General features: G+C 60.4%; 3 protein-coding genes across 20 annotated transcripts in view; 1 reads left to right on the top strand and 2 right to left on the bottom strand.

Moving 5' to 3' along the window:
- Positions 1-42: 42 nt before the first annotated feature.
- Positions 43-4,858, bottom strand: ZNF513 (zinc finger protein 513). 5 transcript variants are annotated; one of them, XM_083829497.1, is made up of 4 exons: positions 4,702-4,858; positions 4,525-4,626; positions 1,492-2,082; positions 43-1,253 (listed from the first exon to the last, which is right to left on the bottom strand). In XM_083829497.1, exons 1-4 carry the CDS (start codon positions 4,739-4,741, stop codon positions 502-504), a joined length of 1,485 nt encoding a protein of 494 aa, XP_083685623.1. In that variant the 5' UTR covers positions 4,742-4,858; the 3' UTR covers positions 43-501. The 5 variants fall into 5 exon arrangements, with proteins under 5 accessions (XP_083685623.1, XP_083685624.1, XP_083685625.1 ...); XM_083829498.1 differs by lacking the exon at positions 4,525-4,626 and having other exon boundaries at positions 1,492-2,085; positions 4,702-4,828; XM_083829499.1 differs by lacking the exon at positions 4,525-4,626 and having other exon boundaries at positions 4,702-4,825.
- Positions 4,859-4,882: 24 nt separating this feature from the next.
- Positions 4,883-11,784, top strand: LOC310896768 (E3 ubiquitin-protein ligase RNF19B-like). 14 transcript variants are annotated; one of them, XM_083829509.1, is made up of 11 exons: positions 4,950-5,085; positions 6,205-6,293; positions 7,407-7,477; positions 7,638-8,026; positions 8,363-8,553; positions 8,877-9,027; positions 9,606-9,768; positions 10,209-10,323; positions 10,514-10,651; positions 11,006-11,198; positions 11,355-11,784. In XM_083829509.1, exons 4-11 carry the CDS (start codon positions 7,701-7,703, stop codon positions 11,512-11,514), a joined length of 1,437 nt encoding a protein of 478 aa, XP_083685635.1. In that variant the 5' UTR covers positions 4,950-5,085; positions 6,205-6,293; positions 7,407-7,477; positions 7,638-7,700; the 3' UTR covers positions 11,515-11,784. The 14 variants fall into 14 exon arrangements, 11 of the variants coding, with proteins under 11 accessions (XP_083685631.1, XP_083685635.1, XP_083685634.1 ...); XM_083829505.1 differs by lacking the exon at positions 4,950-5,085 and adding an exon at positions 4,883-4,938 and having other exon boundaries at positions 7,407-8,026; XR_014581822.1 differs by having other exon boundaries at positions 7,407-8,026; positions 10,514-10,701; positions 11,088-11,198.
- A 3,607-nt stretch (positions 11,785-15,391) lies between these two features.
- PPM1G (protein phosphatase, Mg2+/Mn2+ dependent 1G) overlaps positions 15,392-19,355 on the bottom strand; it is a 28,174-nt gene continuing 24,210 nt past the window's right edge. Inside the window, exons 7-10 of the mRNA XM_083829492.1 lie at positions 18,418-18,652; positions 16,982-17,111; positions 16,581-16,683; positions 15,392-16,129 (exon numbers count right to left, since the gene is read on the bottom strand). Of these exons, the coding sequence (XP_083685618.1) occupies positions 15,926-16,129; positions 16,581-16,683; positions 16,982-17,111; positions 18,418-18,652 (672 nt within the window). The 3' untranslated portion in view covers positions 15,392-15,925. The remainder of the gene's footprint in view (positions 16,130-16,580; positions 16,684-16,981; positions 17,112-18,417; positions 18,653-19,355) is intronic.

Genomic DNA, 19,355 nt, shown 5'->3' with positions numbered 1-19,355 from the left:
CCCCCCCCGCCTCTTCTCTTCTCAAGCAGAACAAGGTCCCTATGGAGAATACCAGATAACAAAACCGACTGTTTAATGCTTTTATACACAATATAAATTACACTGACTGGCATGGCAACAGCCACGGAACCAGTCCTGTTCCCCCCTCCCCCCTTTCCCCGGGCTCTGGCAGAGGAAGGCTCTGGCAGGCAGGAACAGGCAGGTGCCACTCCGCGCAGCGCCTGGGGGCACGGCACCGCCGCAGCTGGGGCAGGCACCCACGCCTGGCAGAACCGCTGGTCGTGGTTTCGCCCTGCCCAGGAAGGATAGGGCTGCAGGAGACCTTGGCACGGCTGCTGGCCCTGCTTAAGGCAGCCCTGAGCCCCCGCAGAGTTTGCTGCCCATCTTCTCCCCCAGGGAGGGTAGGGGCCACAGACGGCAAGGGGCTGGGAGGCCCCGTGACCGAGGCACCCCCAGGGCCCAGCGCGGGGCCGAGCCCCTGCAGCCGGGCTAAGTGCTGTCTCAGGGCAGGGCTGTGCCCACGGCTGGAGGTGCCAGGAGGGCTTTGGCATTGCGCGGGTTGACCCAGCTCTCAGCCGTGTGGCCATGGATCTTCTGGTGACGCTTGTAGTTGTCCCAGTGGCCAGTGGTGTAGGAGCAGTCCCGGCACTGGAAGGGCTTCTCACCCGTGTGCCGCAGCATGTGTCGCTTCAGGTTCATGCTCTGGTTGCAGCTGTAGCTGCAGAGGCTGCACTGGAAGGGCTTGTCACCCGAGTGGATGCGCCCATGGCGCTTGAGGTTGGCCAGGTTGCCGCAGGCGTAGTCGCAGAGCTGGCACTTGTAGGGCTTCTCGCCCGTGTGCACGCGCTGGTGCCGCTTCAGGTTGTCGAGGTGGGCGGAGGCATAGGGGCAGAGCGGGCAGGCAAACGGCTTCTCCCCGCTGTGCGTCTTCATGTGCCGTGCCAAGTGGTTGGGGTAGTGAGTGACAAAGGGGCAGAGGCTGCAGGCAAAGCCTTTGTCCCCAGTGCCTTTGCGGGGGCTGGAGCCCGGTTCAGTGCCCAGCACCGCCAGGCTGCAGCGGCCACAGACCTGCTCGGCCAGGCCCTCGTCCTGCGCGAACCCATCATCCAGCACCAGCCCGCACATGCGGCATGTGAAGGGAAAGAGCAGCTCGGGCAGCGCGGCCGACTCCTCGCCCCGCAGCCGAGCGCAGCCGGGCAGGAAGGGGCCGGTACCGCTACCCATGTGCAGGTTCAGCTCCGGCAGCAGCGGCTCTGCAGGACAAACACAAGCAGGGCTGTCAGCAGGCGGCACGGTGCTGGCAGGGCTCAACTCTGCAAGGAGCCCCAGCTCCAAGGGTGACGATGCCCTGGCACGGGGCTGGCGGCGCACGGCCCCGGGCCCGGCACAGGCTCTGTGCGCCTGAGGGCGAGCACTGGGACTGGCATAACAGAAGACGGCAGGGCGTGCTCCCTGCCCACCCCCGGCAGTTTCCCCCTGACCCCGCTTTACCTGGATCCTTGTCCTGCTGGTGTGGCCCTTCACCTTCAGGCAGGCGGTGGCTGAGCATGTGCCGCTTCAGGTTGCGGCTCTGGTTGCAGCGGTAGTCGCAGGCGGCACACTGGAAGGGCTTGTCCTGGCTGTGGACCCGCTCGTGGCGTTTGAGGTTGCCCAGGCTGCTGCAGGCAAAGCTGCAGCCCGTGCAGCGGTAGGGCTTCTCCCCCGTGTGTGTGCGCAGGTGGCGGGTCAGGTTCACCAGCTGGGCCGAGGCGTAGGCACACTGCGGGCATGCGAACGGCTTCTCCCCGTTGTGTGTCTTCATGTGGCGCTTGAGGTGGCTGGAGTAGTGGGAGGCGAAGGGGCAGAGCTGGCAGGAGTAGACAATGCGCTGGTTGCGGCTGCCCTCGGTGCCGGCACACTGCATGCAGCTCTGCCCCAGGCTGGCGGCCAGCTGCAGCCCGCACTGGCGGCAGGGCAGCGCCGCGGGGCCGGGCTCACCGCCCTCCTCGGGGTCGCTCTCCACGCTCAGCTGCTGGTACCCGGAGGAGCAGTCGTCGTCGCTCAGCGTGTACGCCGGGATGGCGATCTTCCCCACCAGGGCCTCTGCTGAGAAGAGGGTGGGGATGGGATGGGATCAGGGGCCCGACCCAGGCGCAGCCCTATTCTGGTGCCACTGGTCTCAAGAGGGCTGGTCCTAGGAAGGGGACTGCAGCCAGGCGGCTCTGCCCACCCTAGTGGCACCCAGGAGTCCACAGGGGCCCCAACGCTCAGGGCAAGGAGCCCCATAACCACAACCTGCCCCAGGGCCTGTCCTAGTCCCTCAGAAAAGCCCGCCACCACCACGCCACGGCTGGGCAGGTGGCGGTGAGAAGGTGTCAGGCACAGCACCACCCAGGAAGGATGGGCTGGCACCCAAAGCACTCGCTCAGGGCTCCCCTCGGCTGTGGAGCTGCCAAAGCCCCGGGGGGGGGTGCTGGTCCCGCTTCCATGGCCGGCACCAGGCAGCAAAATGGACCTCCCCTGGCGCCACTCAGTGCTGCTGCCCCACAGAGGTGGGGGGGGAATCAGTAGTGGGCTCTCAGAGAGCATTTCCACTTACCAGCTGGGCAGGGATGTGTCCTCCCGCAGCTCACCGGGTAACCCCCGTGCCCCAGCAAGGGATGACAGGAGTGGAGCCACTGCCCTACAGCCCTCCAGATGTGGCCTGGACACAGGGGGCCCTCAGAAGTGTCCACAGGCTGGTGCTCAAGGCAGAAGGGCAGGGATACGTGGCAAAGCCTTGCCACCATCAACCCCTAGCTATCTCCAGCTGTCCCTGTGCTGTGCCTGACCCAGTCACTGTGAGACACTGCAGGACCCGGCAGCTGTCCTCTGCCCTGGGCCACCCCCTTCGCTGCCACCCACCCATCAGGGCCCAACTCCCAGGGGCCCTGAGCAAGGGGTGAGGCTGTTCCCAGGCCGCAGGAAAGGGTGGCCACTCCAGGCCCCCCGGTATTTCCCAGTCCCCGTTTCACAAGCACTGGAAGAGCTGATGCCAGACCAGAGCGTTCTGCAAGGGCCTTTCTAACATCAGGGGAACACCGCGGCCCTGCCCGCAGCTCCGTGCTGAGGGGCTCCCTGCAAGCTCAGCGCGTGCAGCCCTGCGGTGCCTCGCTGTCCCTGGAGCACCGCTGCCCGAGCGTGGCTGTGTCGGCGCTGCCCTGCTGCGACAACGTACCCACAGGGCTGGGGACACAGCGATGGCTCTTCTGGCACCCCCAGCAGGCCTCTGGCTGCCTGGCACTGCTCCCCAGCTGGGGCTGGAGCAGGAAGGAGTGCTTTCCTGGTTGCAAAACTGCCGCAGCTTTACAAGCAGCAGCCCAGGCAGTGTCCAGCACCACTGAGGCGGCTTTGTCCCAGCATGGGGCCGTGAGCATGCGCTGCGGGGAGGTGCAGCCCTCGGAGCAGAACCCATCTGCCAGGCAGCTGGGACCAAGCCTCAGCACGAGAGCAGGAGCTGCCGGTGCGGCCCAGCGCAGCTCCCGGCGCGCAGAGCACAGCGCCCCGCACCCCGAGCGCAGCCCTCAGGGGAACAGACAGATGGGCAGGGGTGCAGGAAGCGGGTGGTTCACGCTGCTCCCTGCTGAGCGCGTCCCCGTGTTATTCACTGCTCATCATCCGAGGGCAGCGAGCTGCTCTCACCGCTCCCCACGAGGCACCACAGTGGGGCTGGATCAGTGTCGCGTCCTCTGCCCAGCTGCATCGCAGCCGAGACCGACCTGAAGCCTGGGGTGCGCAGGCGGGGCTGACGCTGAGCGGCTGCAAAGGAGACAGGGGCAAAGCAGGGGGCAGCGGTGGGGCTGCGGGGAGCAGAAGCTGGAGGAAGGACAGCCCGCGCCCCGCGCCCCGCCCCAGCGGCTCTGGGGGGCGGTGGCGTCGCCCCACGGCCACGTCTCGGGCAGGACGCGGGCAGGCAGCACCCCCCGGCCCGGGGGCACCGCAGCGCCGGGAGCGGAGCGCCAGGGAGCAGCCGGGGGAGCCTCCCTGATTCACGCGGAGGCCGCGGGCTCCACGGGTGCCCCCCGCGGCCCGGGGCAAACCGGGGCTCCCCGGGCAGGGCGGCGCTGCCCCTGGGGACGCCCGGCGGCGGCGGCAGAGCACGGCCGCGGGGGGGCAGCTGCCCGGGCCCGGCGTCCCCGCGGCCCTACAGCCTCCCGTGGGGCGGGACCGGGCGCGGTAACGGGACGGAGCGTCCCTGCGGGGCCGAGCCCCCCCCCCCCCCGCGCCGCCGGAGGCGCTCCCGGAGGTTCCCGGAGGGCAGCGCTGCGGGGAGCGGACCGGCGGCCGCACGGGAGCGCGCCCGGGGAGCGCCGCCGCCGGATGGCGGCCGCCGGCGGGGGGACGCTGTCGGGGGCCGTTGCCAGGAGCGACGGCGGCCGGGGCGCGGCGCCGCCCGCCCCGCCCCGCCCCGGGGACGCCGCCGGGAGCGCCGGGGGCGGTGGGGGAGCGCCGGGGGCGGCTGCGGCGGCCGCCGTCAGCGGGCCCGGTCGGGGCGGCGGCACGCACCTGGCGGTCCCTTCTCGCAGGCCAGGCCGCGGCCCAGCAGCAGGTCGCCGGGCAGCACCAGCGCCGCTCCCGCCGTCTCCTCGGGGCCGTCCTCGGCGTCCGCTGCAACACACCGAGCGCCGCGGGTCACCGCCGGGCCCCGGCCGCCGCCGCCCCCCGGCCCCGCCGCGCACTCACCCTTCACCGGCTGCGGGTGGCTCTGCTTGCGCCGGGGCATCGTGGCCGGCCCCGGCCCCGGCCCGGCCCCGCCGCCCGCCCGCCCGCGGCCCGCCAGCCGCCCCCGCCAGCCCGGGGCGGCCGCCGCCGCCCCGCCTCGACCGGCCGCTTCCGCTTCCGGCCGCCGCGGGGCAGGGCCGGCGCCGGAAGCGGCGCGGTGCCCCGGAAGCGCACGGGGCCCCCGGAAGCGTGCTCCCGGTCCGCCGCCCCCCCGCTCCGCCGCGCCCCGCCGCCCCGGTGCCGGCGCCGGGAGGGAGCGGAGGGAGGGAGGAGGGCGGGGGCCGCGCCTCCGGCATGCGGCGGGGGGGGCCCGGCCGGGCGCGGGCCGGGCGGCGGCGGAGGCAGGTGGGGGCCGGCGGGGCCGGGGAGCGGGGAGCGGGAGGCGGCGGCGCGGGGTCGCCCCGGGGGCAGCGCTGGGGCGGGGTGAGGCGGCCCCGGGCGGCGGTGCCGGGAGCTCCGCGGCCGGGGGGACGCGGGGGGGGGCTCGGGGGGACGCCCCGCGGGCACCGGGAGGCACCGAGGGGCTGCCCCCCGCGCCGGGACCCGCCCGACCGGGGCAGGGTGCGGGGCCGCGAGCTGTGCCGCCGGGCCGGGCCGGGCCGGCGCCGTCCGCGGAGGTCCGCGACGCCCGCCCGGAGCGACGCCCCCGGGCAGCGGCTGGCCGGGCGGGAGCCGGAGCGGGGGCCCCGTGGGGTCCCTTCCCCCGAGCGCTCCCCGCGTGCTGCCGGGACTGGCTGCAGCGGGAGGGACCCCGGCTCCCCGCCGCCGGGTGCGAGCAGAGAGGCGGCTGCAGAGCGAGCCCCGGTGCGGCCCCGGCGATGGGGCACTGTGGCAGTGCCGTGGCTCCTCCGCGGCCGTCGCCCTGCCGGTCTCATCCCCACGGCCGCAGCAGAGCCCTCTTGCCTGCTGCGCCCAGCAGGGGCCGTGGGCGGTGCCCCCTCTGTGGCAGCTCGCTGTTCCCGCTGGCACATCCCTTGGTTCGCAGCCGCCCTTCCCAGAAAAACTCCTGTTTGCATGGCCCGAATCCCGCCGAAGGTCTGCTTGGGCGTGCTTTGCGCCTGCCAGATGAGGACATGGCCGGTGAGCCGTGAGGAGCCTGTTGGGTCCTGGGGACTGCTGCAACAGCTCTTCGTGCAGCCCAGTGGCACCTCTGCTTCCAGGGGGGCTCAGCCCCTCTCGTGCTGTCGCGTTTCCCTCTGCTGTGGTTGGGAACAGTATCCCTGCTCTGCACTTGGACAAACCTGTACTTATGTACTCGTCCTTCTGACATCCAGGTCCCTGCAGCGGACCTGGTCCCTGTTTGCAGGACTTGTTCTGCTTTCTCCATGGTTCAGTTAGTAGAGCTGTGACATGTCCGAGTGAGCCTTGGTGTGTAAGCTGCTGCTGCGGCAGTAGCTACAGCAGTAGTAGACTGTAGTCAACAGTACTTGAGACTGTTCACCGACAATTTTTATTTATCTGCAGGTCCTTGAGCGAGTCGCGTATGTTGGACTTTGTGGCAGTCTCAGGGAAGCTGTGATCGTGCCGTGTCAGCGATGATTCCCCACTGACAGGTACCTCGGGGCCAGAGGCAGGGCTGGTTAGAGCCCTGCTGGTGCTTTGCTTGCCTTGTGCAGCCCCAGCAGTTCAGCCAGGATGTTCCGGTGCTGTTGTGGGAACTGCAGGCACGGGCTGTCCCCTCGTGGTCAGACCGCGGATGGCTGCAGCTGCTGCTGCTGCTCTGGTGCTGACTCCGGCTGTTCCGACCGGCAAAGCCTGTGGTGATGGCAGCAGTCCTCCGAGATGCTGCCCTCCCTGCTGGCTGGGCACACCCCTCCCTGCTCTCTTCCTGCGGTACCTCTCACTCTCTAACAACTTTAAAAATCAAACTGAAGTCGAGCTTCCGTTGGGTCTCCAGTTAACACCTGACTAGAAAGCACTTTGTTACCTGGGGTGCCGCAGTGCGGTGCCGTGCGTGTCCCCAGCAGAGCAGATGTAATCAGACTCCTTGCGCTTACCTGGGTCATCGCTGATACCTGCCTCTCCCAGTGGCAGTGTTTTTACTGATTTGGCTGTGCTCAAAGGGGGGAAAAAAAAAAAAAGCAGAAGCTGCTAGAGGAGGAGGGATTCAGCAGTGCCATGGGGTTGTAAAATACAGGGTGCAAATTCTTGGAGTGTAGAGAGCAAGGAGAGCAGTGGACCGACTGGTCCTGGTGTCCAGAGGGGCTCCAGATTAATGTGAACTCTGAGTGAGGGAAAACCGTGATAGATTTACCTCATTTCTCCTGTCATCATCTCACTGCTGGTCACTGAATGAACTGGCTCTTGGGTCCCTTGGCTCAGCTGCCCATTTTACAAACAGAAGGGGAGGCTGAGGTCTCTGTGCTGCAGGGCTTGTGCCAGGGCAGTGCCCTGGGCCCACAAGGGACAAGTGGCTGGTTGTGGGCCAGTCTGGAGCCTGACGAATGCTGCGGATCCCTCAGCTTTTCCTGGAGCTGTTGCTTTTTTTTTTTTTTTTTTTTTAACATGCTGCAGCCATCTGGACAGCCCTAGGGCTGGCACGGTGGGGAGGGCGAGGCCACGGCTTGGTTTCTGCGCCTGAAGGGCATCGGGGTCTGCTGGGTGCTGAGGGCTCATTCCTGCATCCAGGGACCGCGTGTTCGCTCTCACGTGCAGTTCCTTTGCAGGCTGAGTGGCGCGGGCTGCAGCTGGAGATGGTTGGGCTGTTGCCTGTGGGGATGCTGGCTCCAAGGCCCAGGTAGGACACAGCTTGGCCCGCCATGGGGGCCGTGCCGGGGTTGCCACCGCCCCGCTGTCCTCCGTAGCCTGACGGCAGCCGGTTGCTGCCCTGACGTGCCACCATGGAGCGACCTGTGTGGGTGCCACAGCCCCTCCACGTCCTGGGCTTCTGTGGGCAGAAGCCAGAGGTCGGCGGGGAGACGTCACCAGACCCGGAGCAAGAATCGGGGGACCCTGAGGAGATGCACGTCGCGCTGCCCCTGGGCGAGGATGGGGAGCTGGTGGAGTGTCCCCTCTGCCTGCTGCCCCAGCCTCCTGAGGCCTTTCCCACCCTTGCCTCCTGTGCCCACCGCTCGTGCCAGGCGTGCCTGGAGCAGTACCTGCGCGTCGCTGTCAGTGAGAGCCGCGTGCAGGTGGCCTGCCCGCACTGCCCCGCCACACTGCAGCCTGCCGATGTCCACCGCCTCCTGGCCGAGCCTGCCCTGCGTGACAAGTACGAGGAGTTCCTCCTGCGGCGGCTGCTGGTGGCCGACCCTGGCACCCGCTGGTGTCCTGCGCCAGACTGCAGGTGACTGCTGGCCCCTCGCGTGGAGCTGGGAGCAGGGCACAGTGTGGATCCCCCGTTCCCACGCTGGTGGAGGCGATGGGCTTTCCTGGCTGGGAGCTGGTGTGCAGCAAACTGTGCCTGTGTTCCGCGAGCCTTTCACGTGCTCAGTCCCCTTGAGACATGATTCCGTTCGGTGCTGGGCCTGTACTGAGAGATGTTCTGGTCCTGACTGTGGCCGTGTAGCCTGCGTAGCTGTTTGTCTGTTAGGGAGGGGAATGACTGTGTGCCGTGCTGGGATGTGGCGGCGGGGCTGCGGGCACTGCTGGTCCCCCCACGCTGACTGTCTTCTCCCTACAGCTACGCTGTCATTGCCTATGGCTGCGCCGAGTGTCCTCGCCTCACCTGTGGGCGTGAGGGTTGTGGCACCGAGTTCTGCTACCACTGCCGTCAGCCCTGGCACCCCGATGGGCCCTGTGCACCAGCACCGCTGACCTCCAGCCTGGCCAGCCCCTCGGCACAGCTAGTTTACCCAGAGGAGTCGGCCAACGGTGAGACCCTGGTCCAGGGTGGGAGCAGGCAGCACAGGGATATGGCGCACATCTGAGCAGCGTAGCTGGGTGCTCTGGTGCCTTCCTGCCTCTGGGGATCCTGGAGCTGTGACCCAGTGTTTCCCACCAGCTGCCTCTGCACGGAGGTGTGTAGCCTCTGCGCCAGCTGCTGGAGCTGGGGATGAGAAGGACCCGGCTGTGCTGGCGGTGCGTGGCTCCCCAGGCACTCATGGGATGGGCTGCAGTCCTAGGACAGGGGATGGGGGAGAGCGGCACTGTCCTGCTCCCCCCGCATTCCAGCCCATCTCCCTTCCCCCTGCCAGCTGAGGCTGAGGACATCAAAGTCTGTCCCCGCTGCAGTGCTTTCATCATGAAGATCAATGATGGGAGCTGCAACCGCATGAACTGCACGGTGTGTGGCTGCCTCTTCTGCTGGCTCTGCCTGCAGGAGATCTCCGACGTGCACTTCCTGAGGTCAGTGCAGGGCTGTGGTGCGCTGGGAGCCGTGGGATGTGTTGGGGGACTGGTGTGAGGGTGCTGCCAGGAGCTGAGGGGTGGTCTGAGGAGATGCCAGTGGGCTGAGCTGTGGGGGTCTGCTGCCAGGCTCACGGGGGTGCTATGATGGCAGGCTGGGGGCCCTGCCAGGGGCGGTGGGGCTGGGCTGGGGAGCATGGGGGGGCAGTGAGGTTCTGCAGAGAGCCACGGCCACGTGCCTCCAGGTGGGCTGGTGGGTTGTAGCACTGATGGGGGGAGCAGCAGTGTCACACGATCACAGAATTACAGGGGTTGGAAGGGACCTCACGAGATCATCAGGTCCAACCCCCAGTGCTGTCCGTGTCAAATGTGTCCGTGCTGCTTGGGCTGGCGGAGCTGTGGGCCTAGGGCTCGCTGTCAGCACCCCACAGGCAGGTGTCCCTGGTGGCAGCAGGAGCGGGGTGCAGGAACCTGGCTTTCTGCTGCCCTGGAGGGTCACAGGTCTAGGGCCGGGCTGTGCTGGCGTCTGTCTGCCTCTGTGCAGGAACCATCGGCCCAGTCCCACTCTGTCCTCACAGCCCCTCTGGATGCACCTTCTGGGGGAAAAGGCCCTGGTCGCGAACCCGGAAGATCCTGTGGCAGCTGGGCATGGTGCTGGGGGCGCCTATGGTGATCTCCCTCGTCGCGGGCATTGCTGTGCCTGTCATTACCATCGGGCTCCCCATCTACATGGGTAGGAAGGTACTGGCCCTGGGATTCCCATGGTCCTGCTCTCTGCTGAGCCTGGCAGCCCATGGCCAGAGGCCTGGACAGATGCACAGTGCTCAGCACTGCCCACAGCATGTCCCCATGCCACCATTTTTCCCCACAGCCCCTCACAGTGGGGAACGTCTCTGCTGTCCACCCCGACACCCTTTACCAGGGAGGGTGTTCTCTACATGGGGGGGTGGGGGCGGGGGGGCGTGAACAGAGGCAGTGGGTCTGTGTGGGCCAGGGTGTTGTCCGAGGACAGCTGAGCTGTGCTGGCAGCGCTGTCATGGCTGCCTGTCTCTGGGGAGAGGGAGTGGGGGTCTGGGCAGTGGTGGCTGGAGCTCTGCCAGGGTGGGGAAGAGCAGGGACGTGGCCTGGGGGGGCTGTTGTGTCTCTGCAGAGCCCCTTCACCTGCCTCGCTTCTCCTCAAGGTGCTGGGCCAGAGCCAGAGGAGCAGCTTGTCAGGGTGCCAGCAGTGCTTCTCTGTCACCAGCAGTGTCCTCCTCTCTCTGTTTGTGTCCCCCATCATAACAGCTGTCACAGTGGGTAAGTGTACCAGGACAGGGCTGGGAGCACTGCCCATGTGCTGGAGAGCGTGGGGCCAGTGCATAGGGCCGTCGCAACGGAGCATCTCAAGGGGGAATGCCTGATACCCAGGGCACCAGGGCTTCCCTGGGGGAAAGGACAGCGAGGGCTGCTGCTGAGGGCTAGGCAATAGCTACGTGTCTGCCCGCAGGCATTGGCGTGCCCCTGATGCTCACCTATGTCTACGGGGTGGTGGTGCTGTCACTGTGTCGGAGCCGCAGCGGGTGTGGGGGTGGCCGTGGCCAGCCTGGGGACCTTGGTGTGGTGGAACTGGAGAACCTGACCAAGTGTGAGTCGTGCACTGTCAGCTGTCCCCTGGCCTGTGCCCTCCATGGTGGGGTATGTGTGTGTATTTGGGGGGGGGGGGGGGGGGGGGGTCGTGGTGGTGTGGCACACAGGCTGTGGTCCTGTCTTGTGGCTCTGCAGCTGTGACAGCTCCAGGGCTCCCTGGGGACCCGTGTCTGTTCTGCCCTGAGTGGCTGGGAGGCTGCAGACTGGTTTCCTGGGGGACAGTGAGTGCTGGCCAAAGCATTCTGGGATCAGTTCATGTGCCTGTCTGCCAGGAGCCTGGTGGGCTGTTCTGCTCCTGATGGTGAATGGTCCTTGTGGACACAGTGTTTAGCCCCATCTCTCCCTCTGCTAGTGAATGAGCTGTGGTCAGTGCTGCCCAGCCCCAAGGGGGTCGAGGATGGCGTCCCAGATACAACCACCTCCTTTCCCAGCAGCCAATATAGCCCACACCACAGGGCTGTATGGAAGGAGCAGGACAGCCAGTCAGCCAGCACCGTGGCCCTCGCAGGGAGCATGCTAAGTGAGGGCCAGGACGGGTCCTACAGGTGAGCAGTTGCTATGCTGAAGGGGACCATGTGTGTGTGTGTGGGGAAATACTGGCAAGTCCTTTCCTACCAGCCTTCCCCGTGCTTACTGTACTGGACAGGGACTCAGCGATGTTCCCCTGTTGGGCTGCTGCCCTAACCTGTGTTTGTCTGCAGGGAAGGCATCAACATCGAGGTAGAGGTGGCGATTGAAACAGTGCCACATCCTGCGCGAGAGCAGAGCCTATGCAGTGCACTGTCAGGACAGAGTCTCTCTGGAGACTCCTTGGGAGGAACTAGCGACAGGTACAGTGTCACAGGCATCCCAGCGGAGTGAAGGTGACTGCAGCAGTGAGCTGGAAGATTCTTGAGACAGAGCACCCACCTCATCTCCCACTGACACAAAGATCCCATACCCTGTGGCAGACGGCTGTGCCCTCTGCATTGCATCACCAGCCCCATGAACTGGGTCGGCTCCATCCCCAGGCTGGGCAGGTACTCACCATGCACTCAGCACTGCCTGCTCCTTGTACCCACCTCATTGCACCTCTTCCCTGAAGGCAGGCTAAAGCATCCTCACTGCTGAGAAATAAAACTACTCTCCAAACATCATAGGCTCTGAGCTGTGTTTGCGTCCAGACTGGTATTGCATGAGGCCAGGTGGGGCTTTAGGATAGGCCAAGCCCTGCACAGGTGCAGGTAGTGGGAGCTTCAAGCCAGGCATGGGGGACAAGTGGGCCAGGGAGCAGGGAAAGAATGTGGCTTGTCTCTTGTACAAACACCTCAGAAAGCTGCATCTTACACGTGCTGGACCAGCACAGGACAGGGCTGGCAGCTGGGGTCGTGGGATGTTGTTGCAGAGCCTCAGCCAGCACTGTGACAGCAAACTGAGTAACAGATAGGGTCTGAGCCCTGCCCCAGCTGGGCCAACCCTGGTACATCATGTACAGCACCCACAGATCCTGAGTGCTCCCAGCAACATACCTGGGTGCTTCAGTGCCTTTGAGTGTGGTGCAGGACAGCTGCTGCTGGAGCCCAGAGCAGCCGAAAGAGTGGAAGGCCATACACAGTGCTGAGGCTCATTACAATGATTCATGTTGCATGTCTGCATTCACATCCCTGCCTGCCCCATGCTTCCCTGGCTCTGTGTGTGTGTGGGGGGGGGAGGGTGGTCCCAGGGCTGCAGGTGCTGCTTTAGCATGTGGGGTTCTGCAGGATGGGGAACCTACTTAGATCCTTGTGATAGGCACTTTTTCCAAAGCAGAAGCAAAAAACTGTGTTGCAAATGGTGTGGCTTCTCCCAGCTGAAGGTGCCAGCAGGGAGGTCAACCCCAACACCTGGGCACCTGCTTTTTTTCTGGTTGCTGGTGACACAGGTTACAGGGTCCCACTCTCATGATGCTACCCTGGAGCTCCACACAGCCTCACACTCCTGCTCAGGGGCCTCTCTGGTCCCCAGCACAGTTGTGATTTTTCACGTCCTGCACCAACTGCCCAACACATCCTATAGTAATTCCTGTGCACTCCCCAGCTTCTCTTTCCTGTACTCCACGTGTCCCCCACAACGAGGCAACCCCTCTCCTGTGCTCTCAGGATGATCCCAAGAGCACCTCACAATTCATGGTGATGGATTTCATGCCTGGACCAGGCTGATGACTCTCCTGGGACAGCCCTGGGAGGGGCCTGGGCAAGGGCTGTGATGTGGTTTCCCCCATCTGCTATTGTACCTCTGTGTCCTGGATTTTTGGAGATAGGCCTCTGATGGGCTGGTACTTCTCTTCTGATGGACCTGGGGTAGCTGGGTTAGGTTACTAATCAAGTAACTCCTGCCATGTTTTGTGTGTGCCTCCTTTGTCCACGCAGCTGAGCTTTTCACCTAACCTAACATCCTAGGCTTCCTGGTCTCTTCAGTAATTAAGTCAGACCCCTCCAGGATCTGGCCCAGCCCACATCAAAACCTGGCTCTCAAAACCCTTAGCCTGCTCACCAGGGAGCACAGCTTGATGGTCATGAGCAATCACACACTGCCACACGCATCCGTGCCCAGTATGCATGCGCTCTGGCCTCTCCCTTTTTGCTGGCACTCAGGCCCACCCACAAGAAAGAGACCACTCAGTAAAATAGCTAGAAAAGATCACTTTGTGGTGTTTGGTTGTTTACACACAACTGTCCCCTTTTATGCCCTTTTCCCACACTTGTTACGCCCTAACCCCCTTCCTTCCCCCAAACACGCTGTAGCTGTCCTGCCTGCCCCACATACCCCCATCCTCAGCATCCCCTGCCCTGTGGGCAGCAACCCTCCTGTTGATGCTGGGGAGATCTGCCTCTCAACCCCTGTGGACCTTGGCTCTGCTGAGGTGACCAGGACCCCTCAAGCACTGCTTCTTGTCTCGTTTGCATTCATGGAGATGAGCTATTACCACATAACATAATGGGCAGTCTTAGCAAAGCTCCTGATTTTACCCTTTTAACAGAGTCACTAGGTTAATAAAAATAACTGTATATACAAAGGCCTTTGATATGGCACATGACACCACAAAGCATTTTGATTAAAAGTTTTCAAGACAAAACATCAACAGAGCACACAGCAAATGGTCTAAAACTAGTTACAGCTCAGTACAAATTACTAATGTGAGATCACTGCTAACCAGGATCATTTTAGAACCAGTCTCTGTGGGGTCCCCTAAGTCTTATATTAAAAACTTTCTTTAATGACCAGGGAGAAAATTGAAAACCAAGCCCTCCAGAGACTGATTCCTCTCAGCAAGAACAAGACCGTCTGCCACCAACCAGGTCCATTCGAAGTGGTTATAACTCCACTGAGCAAAACTGTGCCTCTGGGCTCAGCCTCCCAGCAGGCATTTACCCTTCTGCATGAGGCTCTACAGTATCACTACTCTCACCATCCTAAAAAGGATGTGTGGAAACTAGAGGGACATCAGAAACAACAAATGCTTTTGGGAGTGTAGAAATTATTTGTTTCTGTTACAATTCAACCTGTGACAATTCAAAATTTGGAGGCAGCTTGGCAAACACATTCACAGCACAGAGGAAGCACCAAGTACTGGTTGCCCCTTAACCAGAGAGATCCCGAGACCAACCCATCTAGCAGCAAACGAAAGATGCCCTGAAAAGAAAGCCACCTTTGCAAAGGAAGAATATCCTCTCCTTTGGTGCTTTGCTTGGACAGCACCATTCTTGGGGACCACACCAGTTCATCCAGAAAGTTTCTTTCTGAGCACACAGTGAGGTAAAGCAACAAGTCTAACTGCAGAGCCTGTGCACTTGTGGCACTGAATTCACAACCCTGAGAAGGGCTGCAGGAGCCCAGCTTTGATGATACAGGGACCAAAACTGTTCAGCTCTGGGCACATCATGACTGGAGAGATACTTAACAGAGGGGCTTAAGCTCAGGACCACCAGGGAAGGGGCTTACCTTGTCACAAAAGATGGTGTAAGATACACCTGTACAGGCTGGTGCAGCATGGGCTGACTGAATTGTAGAACACAAGTCTGAGACAACAGGCCAGGACCAGGAGGGTAAAGTTCACCTTCAAGAGGGAAAGCTTACAGTGAAAGGCATTGCAAAGGGCACATCCCTATGACACTGGAACCCTGGTGCATCTGGATGATGTTACAGCATGTAACCTAGCCTGTAAACTCCATCTGTGCTCCCACCATATCAGGTGGAAGGTGAAGGGTACAGCAGCAGGGAACAGCAGCTGACCTTTCCATCAGTGGTTTATAGCCAAGGGACTTCACCTCTGCAGGAGCAGCTGTGGTATTGACACAAGCCATACAAGCTTTATATCACCCAGCACACCAGCAGGCAGGAGTTGCCTTGTCAGACCTTGAAGAGAGCATGCAGCTAGATGGGGTGCAGCATGCTGCAGGCAGGTTAGTTCAGGAGGGTGACTGGTAGGCACATCTGTTCAGCAGACAGAAACCATCTCCAGAGACTTCTCTCCTGTTCTGTGCGTAACAGACTGCCCTCAGTTGAGCCATCTCAGGCTAAGTGGATAGGCAGCAGGCCCAAGCACTGCAGCAGGGGCTTGGGCTCTGCAACCGCACAGTAGAAGCCAGCTTCTTCTTGTGAACTGCAGACATAACCCCCACAGCGCCCTGAGACACCAGGGAAGAGAGACATCCTCCTCCTCACCCCATCTTCCTTACCCCCCCACATCCAGGAAAGAACCAAGGACCAGAAGTACAACTATGTTTTCTGGGCTTTTAGTTTGAAAAAAGTATTGATTGAAAGTGTACAACAGAATGAGGTGTGGCAGCAGCACCACAGCCAGATTGTTTCACAAATAAAAACAGAAAGGGCCTTAAATAATCGGGTGCAGATTAAAAAACCTCAACAGTGAAAAAGTTCTTCCCTCTGAACAGAAAGTCACAGGCACAGAAATGGCAACAACCACATGGAGACGATGGGGGGAGGGAACATCCTTCTTCTAACCACAGGGCTCTGTGCTAAGAGGCTGCCACCTATGGCGGGCTCCTGCGCCGTGGTTGGTGGCTGCTCCTGTGTGCAGTTCTGCCCTTGGCTCATTCTTTGGAATGGTTACAGATGAACAGTGTGACATGCCCTTGCTAACCAGACCCGCCCCCCACCCCCCAACCGGGACACTGACAAACAAGGCCTCTGCTAAGGCTAAAAAAAGGACAAGACTTTGGAGTCTTGAGTTCAGCATGTTTAAGAAACAAGAGTCTGGTGAGCGCACAGCAAAGTCCTTGTGCGAGGCTTGCTATTCCAGCTTGGCCTTCTTCTTGTTATCACTGCCATTCTCCTCTGCTGGTGTTGCCGGTGCTGCCATGTCCTCCAGTTTCCGTTTCCCACTTTCGGCCGGTGGGTGCGTATTACGGGGTTTAAAACTGATAATGATGCAGGTCATGTTATCGCAGCCAGTGCCATCCCCTGAAGTGTCTGGAGCCAAACACTGATCCAGCAGCTGAGGAGGGACAGGACAGATTAGCAGAGTGCACAGACACCCTTCGAATAACCTATGCCATTGGACCCAGTCTATCAACTGACAGCAGCTTAGTTAGGGGCTGCTAGGCCAGAATGGCAAGGGCTGGGCTCAAATGATGTTTACAGCCAAACCAGAGAACCAGCCTCAGCAGCTCTGTTTTTCTCAAAGCAGACAGAAACTCCTTCAGCTTGACAATAACCTAGAGGTCAGAGACACTGGTCAGGGTGACAAAGGAACCAAATTCTAATTCAGATGTGGCTCTCTGCTCCTGTACGAGCCAGCGTTGCAGCCCAAGTGCTGCCAGATATCCCAAGCGCTGAACAAACCAGTCTGATGGAGAAGGAATTAAGTCAGGCACCAAGCTGGGATGCAGAAACACTGTGGGCTGAAAGCGATGGTGAAGCAACTGAAGGGGTGTTATGGACCTTACCTCTTCCACAATGGAGGAGAGCGGCCTCAGGACTCCATTCTCATCCTTTTGGGTGATCTTGGACTGGATGAAATCCACCACTTCCTGGCTGCTCATCACATTCCTGTAGAGTGGAAAAGTCAGAAGGGCTAGAAAAGGGAGCCATACCACACTGTCCTGAGATAGTTCCACTGTAGCAGGGAGCTGATGGTAACAAGACTGCATAGTGAGGAACAGGAGGGTTCAAAGCTCAGCACACTGCGATGTTCCTCCATCTGAGAACAGCTCCTTAGGAGCCAGAATTAACTCTTTGAGAAAATAAGGGCTGAAGCCATGCCCCTTGGGACTTCCTGAGGCCCAGCTCCAGAGAATGACCAGGGTAGCGACGGCCCAAGAGGCACAACCACTCCCTCATTACATACCAGATTCCATCACAGGCAATGACCATGAAGTCATGGTCATCATTTATTGTCAGCACTTTGATGTCGGGCAAGGCAGAGATCATCTGTTCTTCTGGAGGCAGATTCCTGTTCCGCTTGTAGAAGTGATCACCTGCAGTGGAGAGGAGGATCACTTTACGCTGTCACTGGGCCTTGGCAATGCTGCCTACTCCAAACAGTGAGAAACAGTACTCTGCTGAACAGCAGCCCTAACAGAATTGGCACCAGTGCTTCCACAGAGCAGACCTGGCTGTGGAGACATGTGACTGAGAGAAATCTGCTGCACATCGAAGGCATCAGTTTAGGTGAGCCCACCACACTGTTACCATACAAAGGCACAGAGGAGCCTTCCTCAGTTCAGTATCTCCTCACCCCAAACCAGTTGCCACTTCCCCACTTCCTGGGGCAATATCAGACCAACAGCACATGATGTCTAACAAAACCAGCTGAAAACTGGCAGCAGCACTCAGGAGGTGAGCTATCCCATGTGTTAGAGCAGGATTTGCAGCTCACCTGAACACTTGGCTCTGCTATAATGATAGATGCTCATTTTTCAAGAAGCTCAGGCTGTCCAGGGCCAGATACGTCAGCGTACAAACAGTGCTTAGGTGCTGCCTGAAGCATTGTAGCAAGGGGAATAGAGCTTGTGCAATTAAAAGACAAGTCTGACTCCAGAACAAGTGGGCTCAAACTGGTATAAAGTTAGGTACTCGGTAAGCAACACACCAAGGTCCTTCAACAGCCTCCTAACAATAGAAGTACAGAGAGGAAAACATCCTCTCTATCCAAAAGTCAAGTTGTTTTTTTCTGGGGACAGTTTATGTGGCATGGCTTCTGACAATCCAGCTGTGGGCACAACAGCCTTGGAGGCCTCACACACCACATCCTACACTGAAGCCTGGCAGGTGTTGGGTGCCTCTCTCTACTGACGTCTGCCATTTTCATGGCTATTTTCTCTAATTAGACTGAAATTTCACCATGTGAAATATTGAATACGTTCTAGACATCAACCAATTGAAAACTGTTCCTTAAACTTTTTCAGGGAGTGTAAATGATAGGACAAGGAGTAATGGCTTTAAACTAAAACACGACGGATTTAGTGTAGATATAAGGAAGAAATTCTTTACTCTGGGGGTGGTGAGGCACTGGAACAGGTTGCCCTGAGAAGTTGTGGATGCCCCTTCACTGAAAGTGTTCAAGGCCCGGTTGGATGGGACTTTGAGCAACCTGATCTAGTGGGAGGTGTCCCTACCCATGGCAGGGGGGTTGGATTTCTATGATTTTAAGGTCCCTTCCAACCCAACCCATTCTATGACTCTATGAAACTTAGTGGCTGGCAAGTGCTGGAAGCACGTATGTCCTGAGCGCAGCACCCTGAGGCCAGGCATGCCAGCATTCACACACTTGGACTTGCTCACCAATTGCCCTGGAGAGGTTGAGACCACCATTCACTCTCCCATCCATGGTGACCTTGCCGCCAGCGTTCTTTATCCTGGCCAATTCTATCTCATCCTCTGGTTTGTGGTCATACGACATGTCGACAGCTTTGCCACCTTCTGACACCACGCAGCGAGAATCTCCCGCATTAGCCACAATCAGCTGCTTGCCCCGGATAAGGGCCACGACAGCAGTTGTCCCACTGTCAGAGCCAGGCTGCAAGAAAAACATTTTTGCTCAGACTCCTTCCCATTGCTCTATCACAGGTCATAAAGGAACCAGCACTGCCCACCACATGCCCAGCAGTGTCCCAAACTCAGGTGTTGCATTTCAACCCTGCTTTCCATAAGCACACACAGAACAATGGAGAAAAGCCTGAGGGAAGCATGAAACATGGCAGTAGCATGTTCACTGAGAGGCAGGGTCAAGCTATACCTTTGTTCGAGCCTCACAAAGCATCAAAGGGCTCAGGATTCTCCACTGTTCAACACACCCTGCTATATCCTCAGCTCTAATGCAGCAGTTCCAGCCCCAGCCCAACTGTCCTTGTTTCGACTAGGATAGAGTTAATTTTCCTCCTAGCTGCTGGTAGGGTGCTGTGTTTTGAATTTAGGATGAAAATAATGTTGATAACATGCTGATGTTCTAATTGTTGCAGAGCAGTGCTTACACTAAGCCAAGGACTTTTCAGCTTCTCACGTTGTCCTGCAGGCTGGGAGTGCATCTGGAGCACGGAGGGGACAGAACTAGGACAGCAGACCCCAGCTGGCCAAAGGGGTATTCCATACCACCTGATGTCATGCCCAACAATTAATATGGGGTGGCTGGCTGGGGGAGGGGACTGCTGCTCGGGGATAGGCTGGGCATCGGTCAGCGGGTGGTGACCAATTGCACTGTGCATCACTTACTTTGTACACAT

The sequence above is a fragment of the Anser anser genome, assembly GCF_964211835.1.
Source record: "Anser anser genome assembly, chromosome: 3".
Lineage (NCBI taxonomy): Eukaryota > Metazoa > Chordata > Aves > Anseriformes > Anatidae > Anser > Anser anser.
The sequence above is the reverse complement of the archived record's forward strand: the minus strand, read 5'-3'. Positions and strand labels throughout refer to the sequence as shown.

What these genes read in the sequence shown, in the direction of transcription:
- ZNF513 (XM_083829495.1), bottom strand. Translation starts at nt 4,741, where the DNA reads ATGCCCCGGCGCAAGCAGAGCCACCCGCAGCCGGTGAAGGGTGAGTGC. An exon ending in CTGCGAGAAGGGACCGCCAG is followed by an intron (nt 2,086 to 4,524) that starts GTGCGTGCCGCC and finishes CCCTCTTCTCAG; the next exon opens with CAGAGGCCCTGGTGGGGAAG. An exon ending in CCAGCAGGACAAGGATCCAG is followed by an intron (nt 1,254 to 1,491) that starts GTAAAGCGGGGT and finishes TTTGTCCTGCAG; the next exon opens with AGCCGCTGCTGCCGGAGCTG.
- LOC310896768 (XM_083829505.1), top strand. Translation starts at nt 7,581, where the DNA reads ATGGAGCGACCTGTGTGGGTGCCACAGCCCCTCCACGTCCTGGGCTTC. An exon ending in CCCAGAGGAGTCGGCCAACG is followed by an intron (nt 8,554 to 8,876) that starts GTGAGACCCTGG and finishes TCCCCCTGCCAG; the next exon opens with CTGAGGCTGAGGACATCAAA. An exon ending in ACTGGAGAACCTGACCAAGT is followed by an intron (nt 10,652 to 11,005) that starts GTGAGTCGTGCA and finishes TCCCTCTGCTAG; the next exon opens with TGAATGAGCTGTGGTCAGTG.